This window comes from Heliangelus exortis, chromosome 1, assembly GCF_036169615.1.
Source record: "Heliangelus exortis chromosome 1, bHelExo1.hap1, whole genome shotgun sequence".
In the NCBI taxonomy this organism is placed as follows: Eukaryota; Metazoa; Chordata; class Aves; order Apodiformes; family Trochilidae; genus Heliangelus; species Heliangelus exortis.
In genome coordinates, this window is record NC_092422.1 from 57,426,376 (window position 1) to 57,443,882 (window position 17,507).

At 44.7% G+C, this 17,507-nt stretch overlaps 1 protein-coding gene across 27 annotated transcripts in view; it reads right to left on the reverse strand.

Annotated features, from left to right (window-relative positions):
• Positions 1-2,973: 2,973 nt before the first annotated feature.
• Positions 2,974-17,507, reverse strand: part of CARS2 (cysteinyl-tRNA synthetase 2, mitochondrial) — a 38,912-nt gene continuing 24,378 nt past the window's right edge. For 26 of the 27 annotated variants that reach the window (XM_071743328.1, XM_071743397.1, XM_071743419.1 and 23 more), the window contains 5 exons: positions 13,545-13,683; positions 11,541-11,664; positions 9,477-9,575; positions 6,056-6,325; positions 2,974-3,162 (listed from right to left, as the gene is read on the reverse strand). In XM_071743328.1, the coding sequence (XP_071599429.1) occupies positions 3,088-3,162; positions 6,056-6,325; positions 9,477-9,575; positions 11,541-11,664; positions 13,545-13,683 (707 nt within the window). In that variant the 3' untranslated portion in view covers positions 2,974-3,087. The remainder of the gene's footprint in view (positions 3,163-6,055; positions 6,326-9,476; positions 9,576-11,540; positions 11,665-13,544; positions 13,684-17,507) is intronic. The other variant, XM_071743259.1, reaches the window with a different exon arrangement.

Genomic DNA, 17,507 nt, shown 5'->3' on the forward strand with positions numbered 1-17,507 from the left:
TTCCTCTGTTCTTTTTGATAGTTATTGAGCAATAACTAAAGTGTGAACAGCAAAAAATAAATAAATAAATGCACTTGATACTTAGGTAAAATTCTTCCACCAGCTCAACCGAATTTCTTGGATTGCACCAAGGCTGTCATGTTTTCATTCTTAGATCCTCTGTCTAGAATTAGAAATTGCACTTAAATTTTTTTGCCATGCTAGTGTATTAAGAAGCAAAAAGTAAGCCTCTTTGGAAAGGGAATGCATGAGAGTTGCTGTAGCTTTTGAATGTAATTAGTTGCCTTTTCCCATTCCCAGTCCCAGAGGCAGCGTTTATTGGGACAGTGCAGCCCTTCCTCCAGCATCCTGGGTTTTTCTGGAAAAAGTTTCCCCAGTGCAGAATAAGGATATACTGTGGGTATGTTAGCATTAAACACTAATCGTGTTTTCCTGAAAACATTTTCTGTTCCTTTAATGGGCCTTGTCTAGAACTCAGTATGCTGAAATTATTATTTGGAGAGAGGTACCAGGTGGGCTAAGAAACTTAAGAGTTACCAAACCAAACTGGCCCAACCTCTCCATGATCCTGGAATAGTGAAATGATTTCAAAACTCACCCTGGCTGCTGAGTTAGAGCCCTGTGAAGATCAACCTTGGTACACGGGTGTCTGTGACCCAGCAGGGGCAGGAACTGAGGGAACAAATGGCAGCCAGCAGCACATCCCCTGCACCCCTGCTGTGGGGGGGCAGCCCAGCTCCTCAAGTCAAAAAGGCAAGAAGAGGCAAATGTTGCTTGGCATCTGAGCTCCAAAGTGCAGCACCCGGGCTCAGGGGCTTCTTGCTTGCTCTGTAGCAAGAGGCAGGATGACTCCTGTTAGGGCCAAGCTGGCTCATTAGCAGGGCACAGATGAGTGTGAGGTATAAAGGGGAGGTTGCTTGGGATATTTGCACAGTATCATCTCTTTGAATTTTTAAAAAAAATCAGATCTTCTAGGGATTGAACCAATATGGAGAGAGGGGCGGAGAGGGGCTAAGTAAATTCAGTGGGTTTTGCCCCTAAACCTGCTAGCTCCAAGTGTATGTTCTCATTAAAGTGCAGGAACAGACACAGAATGTGTCAGCTTACTGCAATACACGTTGCTTTCCATTGCAGCCAAGCTTCTCCAGTCACCCAGCTCTAGGCTGGAATGTGGTGTCCTGCATTCAGGTCAGGCTGCATTCTCATACCTTGCAATAGCTGCCCACAGAAAGCACCTGAATTCAGAAAGGCTGCTCCAGGTGTTTCCCTTCAGCCCTTATAGTTGATATTTCTGGATGCACTGTGACTACTACCTCACCCCGATGCATTTTTGTTTGGGTGTTTTTGTTTGGTTGTTTTGTTTTGTTTTGTTTTTTTCTTAAAACAGTTACCTATTTTTAAAATAGGTTTTTTAAATGTTCATTTTGGTCTATGAGGGTTCACAGACTTTTTCAATTAGAGCAAAGTCTGCTCAGAAGAGATGGGGTTCTGGTGTTTAATTTAAGCAGTTTTGTAAACTGTGTACATCTTTGGGGAAAAACTAAGCTACAATTGTTTTCCCCAATAAAACTATTTGAGAAGCTTGATTCCTTTAAATAAAATCAGAAAGTAAAAACTGATTTTAAAACAGCTACTGGATTTCATTTAAAATGAGCAAGGTTTTTTTTGTATTTAGAACATCAGTGGTATGATAATCTAAATGGCATTTGTAGGCGAAGTCAATCAATGAACAGCTCAGTACAGATTTCAACCTGCCGTGTTGGTTTTAAATCTACACAGAAGTTGTAACTGTTCTTCACTAATGTATACAAATTGTTACATTTTTAAACATTCTGGAAATGTAGCAGTTTCTTTGGGTAGGAAATAAAAATAATAGCAAATTAACTGTGTGTGCTTTGCTTGGTGTGTTCCCATCAGGTTTCCCACAGAAGCCCAGCTGGCTGTGGGCCTTTTATTTCAGTTTACAGCAAGTACAGCCACTACCTAGCAGGCTTCAAATCCCAACAGTGTCAGGTAAGCACCTGCCAAAGTGCTGGCAAAGACCCCCCCAGGTCTTCTCTGGGAGTATTGATAACCCAGAAAGGGAAGAGAAAAACAGCTACACATTTTATTCTCAACAGAAAAGAAAGCATTTATCCTTTTGAACTGATTACTCCTGTGAATTGTATTTTCAAATGAAATTCCTTGCAGAGGAATCTATGTTCTTATTTTTATTTTTTTGATAAATTCATTTAAAGAAAGTATTTTTCATAAATTCATTTAAAGGAAAGGAGAAGCATCCCATGTAAACTCAGCCAGTAGCATGCAGGTAACCTGTCTAAGGTAGGCCTCTGCCACACCAGCCAAGGGATTTTTTTTTTTTTTTTCAACACAAACATGGCAAAAGAATAAAGGTTAACTGAACAGGTATTAATTAATCATACTGATTTTGTATTCCCAATTCTGATGGAGAGATCCGGAGCGTGCTGTGCTCTCAGTGCTAGAAAAATCTCCATGTATGCTGCTCAAAAGGAAAACTGAGAAGACACCAAGCCATACAGCTGGCCAGGTATCATCATACCATGGTTAAAAGTTTTCCCAGAACCAAACCAGCAAGGCTGCAGTAAGGACACACATCAAGGCTACAAGTGTCACCTCTTTCTGTATCCCAGAGGAACACCACTGCTTAAACCAGTAGGTGTAAAACAAAGTATTTTCACCTTTAAAGACAGGCTGAGGTCTTGCCTCTGTCTTCAGTGTTTTAATTCTCAGTGCCAGCTCAGCAGAGCAGGGTGTGAGCAGAGTGGGGTGTGAACAGAGCAGGGTGTGAGCAGAGCTGAGAGGCAACTGAGGAGTTTCCTTGCATGAGAATTCACCGAGGCCTCTGCCAGACAACACAGCAGCTGCTCTGTGCTTGGGATGTTTGCAGCACCTGCACTGTGTGCACACCTGCTGCCAGGCCTCTACTTATTTACCTGGCAGTAATGTCCACAGTTTATGGTCTATCTTTGGAACAGAGTGGCCAACAAAGCTTTTATTTGGAAAGAGTCAGTCTTTACAGCTGATGCCAAAGCAGGTGAATTGAAAAACAAGTCCAAGGAGAAAAGATCAGCTTTTTTTCTCAGTCTGCTGCTCTGCTTGCCCTCCTTCCACCATCTCCCAGGTTGAAACAGAAGCTCTGTCCTGCAAGAAGAAACAAGCAGGTCAGTCACAGCAGCAGTCACAGCAGTCTAAAGCACACAGGTATAATACAGGTGTAGGTATCATGTTTTTAACCAAGCTTCCTACAGGAAAAGCTATTCATCCAATCAGGTAAAAGAGGTTGGGGATGCCATCTCTGGGGAGTGCTGTTGTTACTAATAATGCTTACAGTTTTAAGCCCCCAAATTTTTTTTCCAGTGCAGGAGGGAAAAAAAAACTACAACTGGAATGTCACCTCTTAGCATGGGATGCTGCAGCAGTGTGCAGTCCCTCACATGAGTAAATCCTGTTAAACACAGGCAATCACATTTGCATGTTTAAAAGTTCCTCAGGTGCATGGTAAACAGCTCTTCTTATGGCCAGTACATGAGAAGATCCTGCCTAACATATCTGATCTCCCTTTGAATTTTACAAGATTGGCCTGTTGATGTAAACAACTGCAATGCAGTACTGTCCTGTTTTTAAAAGAGAATATTACAACTGAACTGAGCATTTCTGAAAGGTAAAATCTAGCTGCTTGACTGCATCTGTTGAAAATAAAAGTTCATCTGAATATTGATACATGACAATGTTACACGAGGTCTGACTCAAGACAGGGGGTGGAACAATACAGAATTTTTAGATTGAGTGAAAACTTTTTTTTTTTTTTAATGGGTAAATACCCATTTACTACATCCCACTTAGTAGCCTGGCTGTGCTTGCAACTTCAAGCACGCTGTCGTGACTTGAAAAGGCTGGTGTGTATTTTAGTCAGTTTGTTACAAGTTCTGTAACTTCAAACAGAACATCATCTGCATTGAGCAGCCTGAAAGAAGGCACCAGTGTACGGAAATCACAGACTTGGAAGCTGAAGGAGGAATTACCCTTTCCACAAAGCTAATTTTTAAGGGAATTAAGTAACTAGCATTCTCTAAGTTGTTACTCACACACCAGAACAGCCAACCCCCTCCCTGCCCAGCCCCGGACCAGGGGTTCTTAGTCTGCACTGGGTGTAGAACAGGCTTGTCCTCTTTGTCTGTTTTCCTCATTTTCCTTCTGCCCATGGACTTGAGAAGTTGCTCATTGACTTTGGCCACACAAAACCAGAGGAGCACACGTTAACAGACGCATCACTGCGTGCGTCTCCTGGGGTTCCTAAAAGTTTCATAAAAATTGGAGGCTGGGTAGAAAAGAGAAATTCCAATTACTCGTGGCTGGAGCCCTGCTTTGGGCAGGACGTGGTTGTCACTGTGTGAGCTCTGGTGAGCTCCAGTGGGGAACTGCAGAGCTGCACCACTCAGATTGCAGGACTCTTCTGGGAGGGACAGAGGCAACCTTCCAACAAAGGTTGGGCAACTTGCACAGCTCACCCCCAGACACTTCCACCTAAATCCCAGCCAGAAAAGCAGGAGTTCAGTTTTCCATGTGTGTTCATGCATGTGGCTGTGCTTTGTCTTCAGGAAATAGCTATTTTGGTACTAGGAGGAGACTGATGACGTGATTAAAAAATGCTTTAAAAAAACCCAAAAAAAAAAAAAAAAACCAAACCCCAAAACTGAAGTAAATGCAATGGACTGAATTCTGACTCAGGCAAATTTCTAGGAGGTTATTAAATATCCATAAATCCCTTTAAAAACAAAAACAATCTTCAAAAGGGTGAAGGGGGGAGGGGTTGTGGTAGTTTTGCCAAACAGATCAAAAGGGAGTCTTCTCCAAGACTGCCTTAGTGGAGTTGTTTGGATTTGCAAACTTTCTTGACAGATAAATGGAACGAGGATTTAGCTGTGTACAAACAAGCTAAGGAAGCAGATGTTCCAACTTCCCACAGTCTTCCTTTGCTTTCACAGCTGCAGCTCACCACCACTACTGCACTTTGGCCCTCACCCCAGTTTGTACCAGCACTCTCCCTTTCATCTGAGACCACGAGACAGCTGACCACACTCTGTATTTGCTTTCAATAGGTGCATTGACAAATGGCAGCTTTCAGGTTCAGCAGTTAAAGGGGGTGTATGCTGTCACTCCCTAATGTCCTTGCACTTTGTATCTTCTCACTAGTGGAAAAAAAAGCAAGGAGACTATGCAAAGCTCAGTTCCCAAATGAGGGGAAAAAAGCAGCATGAACTGGAGGGAGGGAGAAAGCCACTGTGAAGAAAGTGAGGAATTATTTTGAATGTATGGAGCACCATCAATCCAACAAGGGCTGGAACAGAGGCAACAAAGGGAACTGGAAAAAGTAGCACCCACTAAAAAAGGAACACAGCACCTTGCAACCAGGAGATGACAGGAAGTCAGTGAAGGGATTTCTCTGAGCAAGGGACACCTTTGGGTTAATGGAAAGGGAAAAGCACAGTGGCATTAGGTATATGCTGAAAGTAGAAAGCAAGGTGGAGGGAGAAGTAGTAAAGGAGTCAGAGGAAGTACTTACGGCTCAGGAACACTTGGGAATGGAGCTGGCAAAGACAGACAACATTCCTCATGGGGACTTATCTTGTTGGTGGGGGAACATGGGGAGGACAGAGAGAAGGCTTTACTTTCATAAGTCACCTCAGTTTACCTTCCAGTTCCTCTGCAATCTTTTGCTCAACACCACACATTACTCATAGCCTTCTGTCTGGATTGGACTTGAGCAACTTGGGGATTTCTGAATATTACAGGATTTTTAGTGGCTAAATAACACACCCTTAGTAACTGGAGAACTACAGCTTGCATGGAGACATGAGGCTGAGGGGGAACAGAGGAGAATGTCAGCAGTACAACCAGACAGAGGCTTAACTTCCACCTCCTGCTGCTGCAGTCATACAAGGAGCAGGGCACAACACAGAAAGCTGCTGGAGGGCAAAAATAAACACTCTTAAAATCTACCAACAGCCTCACAACGGAGGTTACTGTCTTCTACCTTTATGTGGATTCCAAAAGCAGCAAGGTCTCCACGCAGACTGTCACAAGCTTCCAGGAGGGGTTTTCTCTCCTCCATTAGCTGCCTCCTCCTTTCCTTTTGTTCTTGTGTTGGTCCTTCAGCTCTTCCCGTGGTGCCCTCCTTTGGCACAGCTTCTGCTGCTGCTGCTTCTGGCAGAGCAAGGGCGTAATTTCGGACCTTTGCGCGGAATCTTACAAGCTCATCGAGGACATTAGAGAGCATGGAAGAATCACCTCCTCCCAGGGCCACCTAGAAATCAAACAGGTTGCTCTATAAACATCTGAGAACGGTTTGAAAATCAACCCCCACTGAGCAGCATTTTTGGAGGCTGCGTCACTTCTCTTGGTTGTGCATCATCCATTGTGTTGCTAGGATTAAAACGTCACAGTCTCACTAATGTTGAACAAAAATTGCAGTCGAGGCATGCTCAGAGGTAGCTCAGTGTATTCCTGTACAGCAAAGTGTCTCCTCTGGCACAGAGGGCTCTCATGTGAATGTAACATGCTGTGTAACCCAACTGTGGAATTCATCACCACAGGAAACCTTCTAGATGACAGAAGCGTGCATAAATTAAAAGGGGATTAAACAAATTAATGGAAAAGAGGCCTGGCAACAGCCAACCAACACAATAAGGAAAGCCCAGTTGCCAGCACAGATAGTCCCTTGGCTGCAAAAGTCTGCAGAGCTAGAGAGCACTCCAGCCCCTTACTCTGCCTTTGAGCAACAGACCCTCTTTGGGAATCCCAAACTAGGAAAATTTGGTACTTTGTCTAGAGTCCCTAGCCCATCCTTTCTTCTTCTGCCTGCAGAAAAACTCCCCCAAACCACAGAACTTTTATCTCATCTGCCTTATCCAAAGTTTCAGCCACCCAACAGGGCCAGGCAAGGAGCAGCAGGGACCCAGGACAGGAGGTGAGGTGCTAGAAGAAGAGGAAGGCCACTCCTTGGTGATGGCACAGACAGACTCCTGCTCTTGCTCTCAGCAAAAAAACCATTCCTCTTTCTCATTAGAGGCAAAGTCCTGAGGGAGGACAAACCCCCAGCAACCAAGAAAAGGGCATCACAGTATTTTATCACCAAGACACAAGAGGGGGAGCAGGCAATGGAGCAGTGAAATGTAAAGCACAAGGCCTGGGGGTGAAGTTGCTGGCAGTCACACACTGGGAGCAGAAAAGCAGCTGAGTAATTAAAGCCAGAGGGGACTGTATTTAGTCACCAAACAGCAGGATGGAAATGAAAGGGAGTCGCTTCAGAGGTCACTGACTGAAGCAAACAAAGAGGAGGAAAAGGAGGTGAGGAGGAAGCTAGTGGAGGGCTAGAGCATGAGATGCTCAATGCTCTCCACAATGCTAAAAGGCAGCAGATTCCCCAAACATTCAAGACATGCAAACGTGCTAAAGAAGAAGCTTGAGATTGAAGGAGGTAATAAATCTAAGTGCCAGAAATACTCCATCAGAACCTGAGGGAGGTAAAAGAGAAGGATAAATGCTTAAATACAGGAAGGAGAGGGAAGATAAATAATGAGGGGAAGAAGAAACACACCTCTACAGACACCACTGCCAAAGTTCGAACCAGACATGTACTCAGGACAAGGCAAGATCCTCCAAAAGGAGGGGCAGCCTTAGGAGGTGAAACTGATCAGATTTCCACATTAAACACTGTGTAGCTTCTGAGGGCTGATCTCTGATTTCTCCTCCTACAGTCCCAGCCAATCCAAAGAGCTCATAAGAAGTTTTATACAGAAATGCAGCCTTGGCCTATCCCACAGATGATTGATCACCTTTTTGCCCCCAGCTGTACCCACAATATTCCTCAGCAGAAGACAAGATCTTTTCAGATGCATTCATCCTATCTTCCTGTGGCTCTCCAGGCTTCTCTTGCCAGTGCAAAAAGATAGAGACAGTCTTACTCTACACAACCATCAGACTATGATAAACCATCCCACAGTGGTGCCTTATTCTCCTGACCAACTACTGCAGAAGCACAGGCAGCTAACATGAGACTGTAAAGATAATTATCCAAGATGAATCCCAACGTAAAGGCAAGACAGATTCAGAGACTGTGTGCAAACATCCAGATGACCTGTGGTGGTCAGCAAGCTGATGTCCAGTGCCACTTGGCTAAAGGGCAAGAAAGGTTGGACATCAAACTGTTGTGGCTGCTCTTGAGGTCAGAAAACAATCCCTGCACCATTTTATTTACCAGCTTGCAGCAGCCCACAGACACATCTGATTCAAGCTTTGATTGGTTCATTTACTGGAAGCTGAAGGAGCAGAGTCTGATATGCTGCTCCTTCCTCCCCTCCTGATTACTTCAAACCAACATCTCCTGCTGACCCTGCTGCCCAGAGAAACTAGCACAGCATGCAAAAGAGAAAGGCATTCAGACACTTGTTTTAGCAAAAATAAAGATCAGATGTAAGTGCTTAGTGTGCCACTAAAAATTAACGTGATAAACCATAGGTTATGAGGAGTAACACACTGCCAAATCACATCCAACTGCTGTTTTGAAAGAGACTGTGAAAAAATCCACAAGTAGGCAAAGCAAATAAATGCCTTTATTGCTATATTGCCTGACTTGCAAAGGATGAGTAAGGTTGTTTTCTTATCCTCTTCTCTCCCTCCCCAGAAGAAATTCTTGCAGAACAGTTTCTCCAGAGGAATTATAAACCTTCTTGGAATGGAGCAGGAGGTAGGCACAAAACAGCTTGCTAGTCTCCAACACCCTGTGTTATTTTAAATGCTCCCCTTCTGTACATTAGGAGATGTCTGTATTTATCACTCTGTATTTATCACTCCCTTCCCTTTAAAGTGTTTGGCCCTGAGCTTTCCTCTCCCCCTTCCCACCTTTCCAAGCACTAGAGGACATGTGAGCCATCTCCAGCAATGGCCCCTGATGCCCTCCCCTCCCTGCCCCCTCCCCTGCCTCCAGGCAGAGCATCCCCTTCCCCTGCTCCCTGGTTTTCTGCAGAGGAGCTGGACCCTGGCTCCTGCTGCACAGGGAGGTCACAACTGCAAATATTCGTGCAGCTTTTGAAGTCAGTCTTGGTGCAACCATCAGAAAAAAAAAAGAGGAAGAGCCAGGGGAAAGCCAGACACATAACGGGGACCAATTTAAAAGGCCTCCAATTCTAACTTCTTGTCGTTTCATTGCTCTGACTTTCATTTCCACAGCACAATTGCTGCAGAAGTCACTTGGGAGTATCTCAATGAAGAAAAAAGCCCACACTTTGTTCCACCTGCTCACACGCTCTCCTAGGACATCACAGCAGAAAACAGCAAGCAGTGCAGGAAGGTTTACTTAAACCATAAATAACTGATGATTTCAGAAAAGCATTCTAATAAACACAGTGTTGGTGCTGCTACCACATACTAGTAGACATAGCAGAGATGTTTCATACCTGTCTTTCTCCAAAGGACATCCCCAGGGCAGTAAAAAAGCCTTCTATATAGGAAATAATGCTTCCATACACAACTGAGCTTCTGGGAGCTCCAGCATCCTGTTTAAAAAACACTCAAAAGAGATTGTCCAGTCAATACATATTACAGAACTCAGCATCTCTCTCTAAGGTAGTCCACAAGGGAAAACTCTTACTAATTATATAGATCTACCTCCACCAGTAACACCTGCCCAGGCAGGAATTTTTATAGAGATATAAAAGCAACTCACAACACAAAGGGAAAAAAAAATTAAGTAAATGGGGGAGGGTAAGTGCTTATTACCAGCATGTACAGTGAGAAGAGATGCGTGAAGCTGCGATGCATTACATGTGTGCAGTAAATTATAGCTAAAAATAGCATTTCTGGGCACGAAAAGGCTGTGTATATGACAACAAAATAAAGGAAAAAAAATCTCAGCTTCAGGGGCTTCTGTAAAACAAATTATTAAAAACACACCATCAAACCTTTTTTTGAATGTCTTATTGATTTAAACAAGGTGAAGACTGCTTTGAGATGGCTTATGGTGTGTTTTGTTGTGCCCCAGTAGCACCAGCAGCAGCAATAAAATAGTGTTTTTACTAACACATGCATTTCTTTCTTTCCCCTGTATTTATTGCACAAACAGAAATTAAAATGAAGATTAAATGATAGACTGAGAAGCAATTTACAGGACTAACCCTTGCCTGAAAGGGAACTGGTAACACACACAACCAAATTAGAATCTGGTATTGGATTTTATACAACATCTCCACAAGGGCCAGAGATAAACCATAACCTAAAATTTGCAAAGGATCTGAATTAGAAGGAGCTGATTAAGCAGATGGCTGAGGGAAAGGAGCAGGAAGAGGCCAACTAAGGTAAGAATGGCAAGAAGGTTATAGAGAGGAATCAGTAGTTGTGTTTACATGAATTTACTCACAGCTCTTAAGGAGACAAACTATGTGCACAGTAAGTGAGAGGTAATATTTTCCTGGCTGCACCCAGGAGAGCTTCACTGCCACAACCAGAAACCTGAGTCACCTGCCCCACAAATACCCCACCCAATTCTCAACAAAATAATTGACAGAAGGAATTCAGGGGAAACAAGCAACAACTAGCAAAATGAGGCTACTTGTATTTAGGAGTGGTAAAGCTGTTACAAATCCCTGCTGCAAACTTATTTGGGTCAGGGATTCACTCAGAGTGATTTTGTAAAGATGAGGCTAAGGACAGAATTTAAAGCCAATGCCAAAACAGGACCAGGAGGAAGTGAGATTTCTAAATTCTAAAGAATCCTCTCTTAAAAATCACATACTACTTGGTATTCAACATTTCTTTCACAACACAAATATGGTGGGGATGATGACATCAGCACCAAGGAGTACAGCAACAAGGCTGAGCTTCCCACCTATATCAAGAATGTGAACTCTTGGTGCAAGAAGAGTCGAAAGTGCTTCAGACAGTGTTTATTGCTCAAGTCTGGTTGTTAGCAGATGCTGTCAGGATTGAGAGATCTTAATAGGGTCCCAGTTTGCCAAAAGCCATCTGAAGACTGACTCATGCAGGCATGCTGAGGGCCACAGGTACAATCTGCCAACAGCAGAAGCCACTCAGTCTCTGACTGAACTCCCCCCCATGAATGCCCTGTACACCTCAGGTTACCTTCCAAAGCCCCCACAGACACCGCCACCCCCCATCTCCCAGCACAGCCTGAATTTCTGTGCATGGGTATTAAGAAGCAGGGTGAGAAAACCAGCACTAAAATCAGCAGCATGCCCCAGTGGCTTCAGGCCTTTCAAAAACATTAGGTATAAATAATATAGGGCAGCAGAATAGAAACATCCTTTGGACACCACAAAGCACAAACAATAGCCACAGACAATCCCTGCAGTAGGGTCAGGACAAATGGGCACCATTAAGGTCAACAATTTACAGAGCTTTGTTTCTGCTGGTTTCTTATGTGAACAATAAACTAATCTGTCTGCATTAAACAGTAGGACAGTGGACAGCTGTCATTTTCTGATCTCTGTATCCTAATGGGTTACCTTAGTAACAGCCTTAAGCTGTCTGTTGCCATGGTGAATGAGGTCCATAATTGCTGCAACAGCCCTGGAGGTGTCAAAGTCATCTGCAAACGCAGCCTTCACAGTTACTTTTGTGTTGGCTAGCCTTCAAGAAGAAAAGGTGATGTTTAAGATAAGACAAACAAGATGCCAGCAGTAAGCTGAATTCATCAGCTATGCAGCCTGAGGGAGTCCTTGGAAGGACACTGTCCTCTGATGGCCAATGTTACACTGATCAGAGAAAACACATCTTTCAGCTGCAAAGGGAAAAAACTTCATGCATGTCAAAATCCCAAGTGCTACATCCATTCAGCAAAAGCACTGTTAATCACAGGAACCGGCAGCAGCAGAGCAAAGTTTGCCTTAATCATTTAAAAACAGATGGAAAATGAGGTTGATATTAAGCATGCTAATGATTTTGCTAACTTTCTTTTTTTTTTTTTCCCCAGTAACCTGTTCCACATGCTAATGCATTTTTTTCTTCCAAAGCCATGCTGTGCACACCACACCATTGTCTGGCTGGGAAGAAAGCTGACTCAGGGTCAGCCACGCATCCTGTTGGCAGGATCCCATTTCCTGGGAGAGCCCAGTCTCAGCACTGGCATTCCCCTTGGCTTGGCCCAGATAGAAAGGGCTGGTGGGACTATTTGAGTAACAGCACCAAAGGCCAGCGAGTGACCAGCACTTGCAGCTGCAGGTAGCCAGTGCTTCCCACTGCACCTGTGGTGAGCAGGATGAGGAAGGACAGCAGCAGGAATAAACATAGAGCTGCAAACAGCAGCTGGCAGTGTGCTCCTGCAGACAGCCAGGCCAATGGGACCTCGGCAGCACTAACCCAAGGATGCTGTTTCATGATAAAGCTCAGGGTTACCTGGAGAACATCCATCTACCCTGGCACCTCCGGGGCTCTCCTGAACCCTGTTCTGCCTGTTTCTGAGTGTTTTTACCTGGAATGCCTGCCTTTCACCAGACAGAAGATGTCTACTCCCCTAACTCATTCCTTCCTACACTCTTCCCTGCAAAGCTTCCCCCTCTTTGCCAAGTCTCTGCCACTTTCCTAATTAAGAGCTGTTTCATTTAGCTGTGTATCACTGGATGTACCAACCTGTGCCTCCCCACCTCAGCATCCCCACGTGCCTCACTTCTGTCTCTCAGCCTCATCTCACACCAACAGCTCTTCAGCAATCTCCCACTGAAGGACTCCCTCTTGCCAGGTAGCAGCAGTCAATTCAGTTGCCTTTCTCTATAGCACCACAAGGAAGGAAGCCACCTCCCACTTCTACAGCACAGACACTTTCCCCTCTGATCCAGATGTCCCAGAGCTGCCTGCATGTACATTGCTTCAGGGCACCCAACACCCCTCCAGCCTCAGCCTCAGAGCACTCAGCTTTGCACCCACAGAGACTCATGGCACATCTCTCCTGGAAGATGACCTTAGGAAGCTTTCCTAAAGAACTCCAAACAAGATCCTCCCCATCACAGTCGAGGTCAGAGCAACCATATATTCATCTTTCCCTTTGACATCTCTGCCCCTGGCCAGTTTCTTAATAAGCCCTTCTCTGCTCCACACCACAGTGCCAGCCAGCTTGATTACAAGCTCAGTTGCCCAAGGCATATGACCTTCCAGTTGTCTTCTTTCTTCTTCAGTCACTAAAATGCATGGTTCTGAAAAACTGGGAAGCCTCACAACTTCAGTCACAGCTTTACTTCCTACATCATTCAAAAGGTGCAAAGACGTTAAGTGTAAGGACAGGCAGACTAGATAAATGACACAGATTTAAAAAATATAATGAACTAAATGTTGCAGGTTCTGGGGAAAAACAGCTGCCCTTGGTGAGGGCTGGCAGGGAAGGCTGCTTCTCAGCTTTTCTTCTTGTCCTGCTTCTTTAACAGAACTCTGCACACTACGCTGGTTACTCTTCTGAGCCTGTAAGCAAACTATTGCTCAGATAATCACCATCTCTAAGATACAGGAGGTACACTTACCTTTCCCACAGTATGTCTTCTCTAACAGGGTCACATACCAGCTGTCCTTTTATATAAGCATTTGCATCTCTAATAAATGAGGAGATTGCCTGAAGAAGGTGCTTTGCATCATCCATGCTTTCATCACTAAATTCTACAGCTAAGAAAAAAAAATATTTGGGTATTACTATAGAGAAGATGTTGTCTGTCATGCATAGGAACACCATGCTGAAACAAAGTCATTCCAGGACAAGCTTGTTGTTATTTGTTTCAGCAAACTTTTCTTACAATTAATTGCACATTTAATTAAAAACTCGATTCTTCATGCACTGTAGGTGAATTAAATCACTACATCTGACAAAGTATAATCTACTGAAAAGGTATCAGATTGATTCAAAAAGTGTCTGCAAGCTGACTGAAGCAATAGCTGCTTTACTCCAATTTTTTTTTTTTTCATTATTGAATCTCTCTGTGAAGTTATTACTCTAAAGCACTTGGACTGAATATATTGGATATATTTCTAAGCATTCCCTCAAATTTCAGTTGGCAAGACATACCTTTAATCTCACCCCTAAATTTTGGTCCTATTTGAATTCAGGTAGCCACCAGCTGTCTTTTGAGACCTCTGAAGAGACCTAACCCTCACCAATGACTCTGTGAGCAATACGGGTACTTGCAGGCTGAAGGGCTACTTTACCAACATCTAAAATCTAGGCACACCTAAAATTTTGCAATCCAGATTCTGCACTAGATGTACAATTCCCTCACAATATCAAAGCTAAACTGACCATATAAACTTTCAGAGGCAACCACTAGAGAAAATACAAATGTCTTAAACTCATAAGGGCACGCCTGGAGAGGTATTCATCACACACAACTTGCATAGTTACATCTTATAGTCACTGGAAAGAAAGATAAGACTTTAAGATAAAGGATTCATTGCATCCTAAGCAGAGTTCTGCTTTATGATGAGATCTGCTATAACCAAACCCTACAGTGCTTCTCCTCCACCATCTGGAAAGCCAGCATCAGCCCCCCCACTAACACAGCATCCATGCACACAGACATGCTCACTCCATCCAGTGGGACTCAAACTTCAGCAAGCAATGAAGGGCAATGGTTTTAAATTAGAGAAGAGTAGATTTAGACTGGACGTTAGGAAAAAATTCTTTACAGTGAGGCCAGTGGAAAAATGGAACAGGTTGCCCAGGGAGGCAGTTGAAGCCTCATCCCTGGAGATATTCAAGGTGAGGCTTGATGGGGCTCTGAGCAACCTGATCTAGCTGAGGATGTCCCTGCTCACTGCAGGGGGGTTGGACTAGATGACCTTTAGAGGGCCCTTACAACATGAATTATTCTATGATTCTATGACTGCTCTACAGGAACTATTAAAAGAGTCCACATCTGCTGGCCCTTTCGCTTCCTCTTGCCTGGCCCACACCCTTAGAAATGCAGTTGCTGGACTGCACCTCTGGCACTTTTACTGCAAGCTGCCATCAGAAAGACAATTTTTTTTTATTTGTACTGCAATAGGCAATTTTCTGTAGAAGAGTGGTTGGACCCCACACACGACAACTTGCTCAACTTTGGTGGAAGTTGTGTCCACCAAGAACAGACCTAACTTTGAACGTGTTCCTTCCCACTGCATCAGACCAGAGTGGATTACTTGTATTAAAGAGCCATTTATAGCCAGTGCAGTATTGCTTCACCATTTTATGCCTGACCTCTGCACTAAGGTGCATCCAAACCACAGCTTGCAGCACATCCCTAATCTCATCAGGACTGAGCACCTCCTGTGGTTTCCACAGCAATCTCAGCTCTGGTCCTGCACACATGACAGCCCCACAGCTCCATGCCATCACCCAATGCTGCCCAGACACAGACTCTTTACATCAGGCAGTGTGAGGAAGGGGACAGATCCAAGAGGGCAGAAGCAGCCAGATGTGAGACTTAATCTCGATTCCATTAGCCTATAATTCCAAAGAAGCCCCACTGAATTGACTTTCCATACAGTTTATCCCAGTATAGCTAAGGTGTAAGCCTGGACTTCTATTTGTCATATTTTCCACTTGTGTGTATTTAAAAATCTGCATTACTGCCTCATTAACACTGGCTTTAAAATTAAGCTTTACTCAGCCTTTAAAAAGACTGACATAACAGATTTCAGGAAAACAGTGAGATGTTAAAAGAGATCATTTATATACACTAAGATTACTCAACTGATTATCTTGGTTACATGGACGCCAGGAGGAATACTTGATGCAAGTTTATCCTGATGAAGCCCACTCTGATTAAAGCCATTCTTCTTCCCAAGTTCATGGCACTCTCCTAATCCACTGCCTGCAGGCACTGCAAACCCACAGCACAGGGAAGCCCAGCCCAGTAAAGCTTCCCTGTACCTACTCCTTCCACCCTTTGCTACTGTGGGCATCATCACTACATCTTCAAGTTAAAAAGCACATGTTTATTAGCATCAATAAGTAATTAAAGACCAGAGGGACCCAAACATTACAGTTAACTCATGTTTACAATATCACTGGAGTGGCTCTGGTGGCCAGGAGAGCATTTTGGGGGCAGAACCCTGCTGCCTGCAGCACGTTCACAGCCTCTCTGCCTATCTGCAAAAGGAAAGCTACTGCTGATGAGATACAAAATGAAAAGCAGTTCCTCAAAACAGGGTCCCACAGGGCTTTGGAGGTAACACCTCTCCTGTTAAGCTGCACCCAGAGGCAGCCTGGCAGGTGTGTTGGAAGTGGGGCACCATCCTGCTGCCTATGGCACCTAGGAAAGGGCTTTTCCCAACAGCCCCAGGCAGGCCAAAAGGTAGTGATTCAGGCCAAGAAGGAGACAGACAGAGGCATCAGCCAAAGCAGAAGGCCCAGATCACCACCATAGCTCCTGGAGCTCAACTCCACCCCCATGAGCTCAGCCCCATCAGCCTGAGCAGGCAAAGAGGATGATGGAGCACCCTCAGCAAGTTTGCTGATGACACTAAGCTGGGAGGAGTGGCTGACACACCAGAAGGCTGTGCTGCCATTCAGAGAGACTTAGACAGGCTGGAGAGTTGGGCAGGGAGAAACATGATGAAATTCAACAAGGGGAAGTGTAGAGTTTTGCATTTGGGAAAGAACACGATGTCCCAGTATAGGTTGGGGGCTGACCTGCTGGAGAGCAGTGCAGGTGAAAGAGACCTGGGGGTCCTGGTAGACAAGAAGATGACCATGAGCCAGCAATGTGCCCTTGTGGCCAAGAAGGCCAATGGCATCCTGGAGTGCATTAGAAAGGGTGTGGTTAGTAGGTCAAGAGAGGTTCTCCTCCCCCTCTATTCTGCATTGGTGAGGCCGCACCTGGAGTATTGTGTCCAGTTCTGGGCCCCTCAGTTCAAGAAGGACAGGGAAGTGCTTGAAAGAGTCCAGTGCAGAGCTACTAAGATGATTAAGGGAGTGGAACATCTCCCTTATGAGGAAAGGCTGAGGGAGCTGGGTCTCTTTAGTTTGGAGAAAAGGAGACTGAGGGGTGACCTCATCAATGTTTTCAAATATGTAAGGGGTGAGTGTCAGGGAGATGGAGTTAGGCTTTTCTCAGTGGTGACCAGTGATAGGACAAGGGGTAATGGGTGTAAATTGGAGCATAGGAGGTTCAAGTTGAATATCCGGAAAAATTTTTTTACTGTAAGGGTGACGGAGCCCTGGAACAGGCTGCCCAGGGGGGTTGTGGAGTCTCCTTCACTGGAGACATTCAAAACCCGCCTGGACACGTTCCTAGGTGATGTACTCTAGGGGGCCCTGCTCTGGCAGGGGGGGTTGGACTAGATGATCTTTCGAGGTCCCTTCCAACCCCTAGGATTCTATGATTCTATGAAGGGTGATGTCCCATGTCTCTGACTTTTCTCCTCTTCCCCATGGGCAAGGCATCCAGCTTTATGCTCCCTGTGGCAATGACCACCTTGGGAAGGTGTCCCCACTCTCACAAAACACATGCATG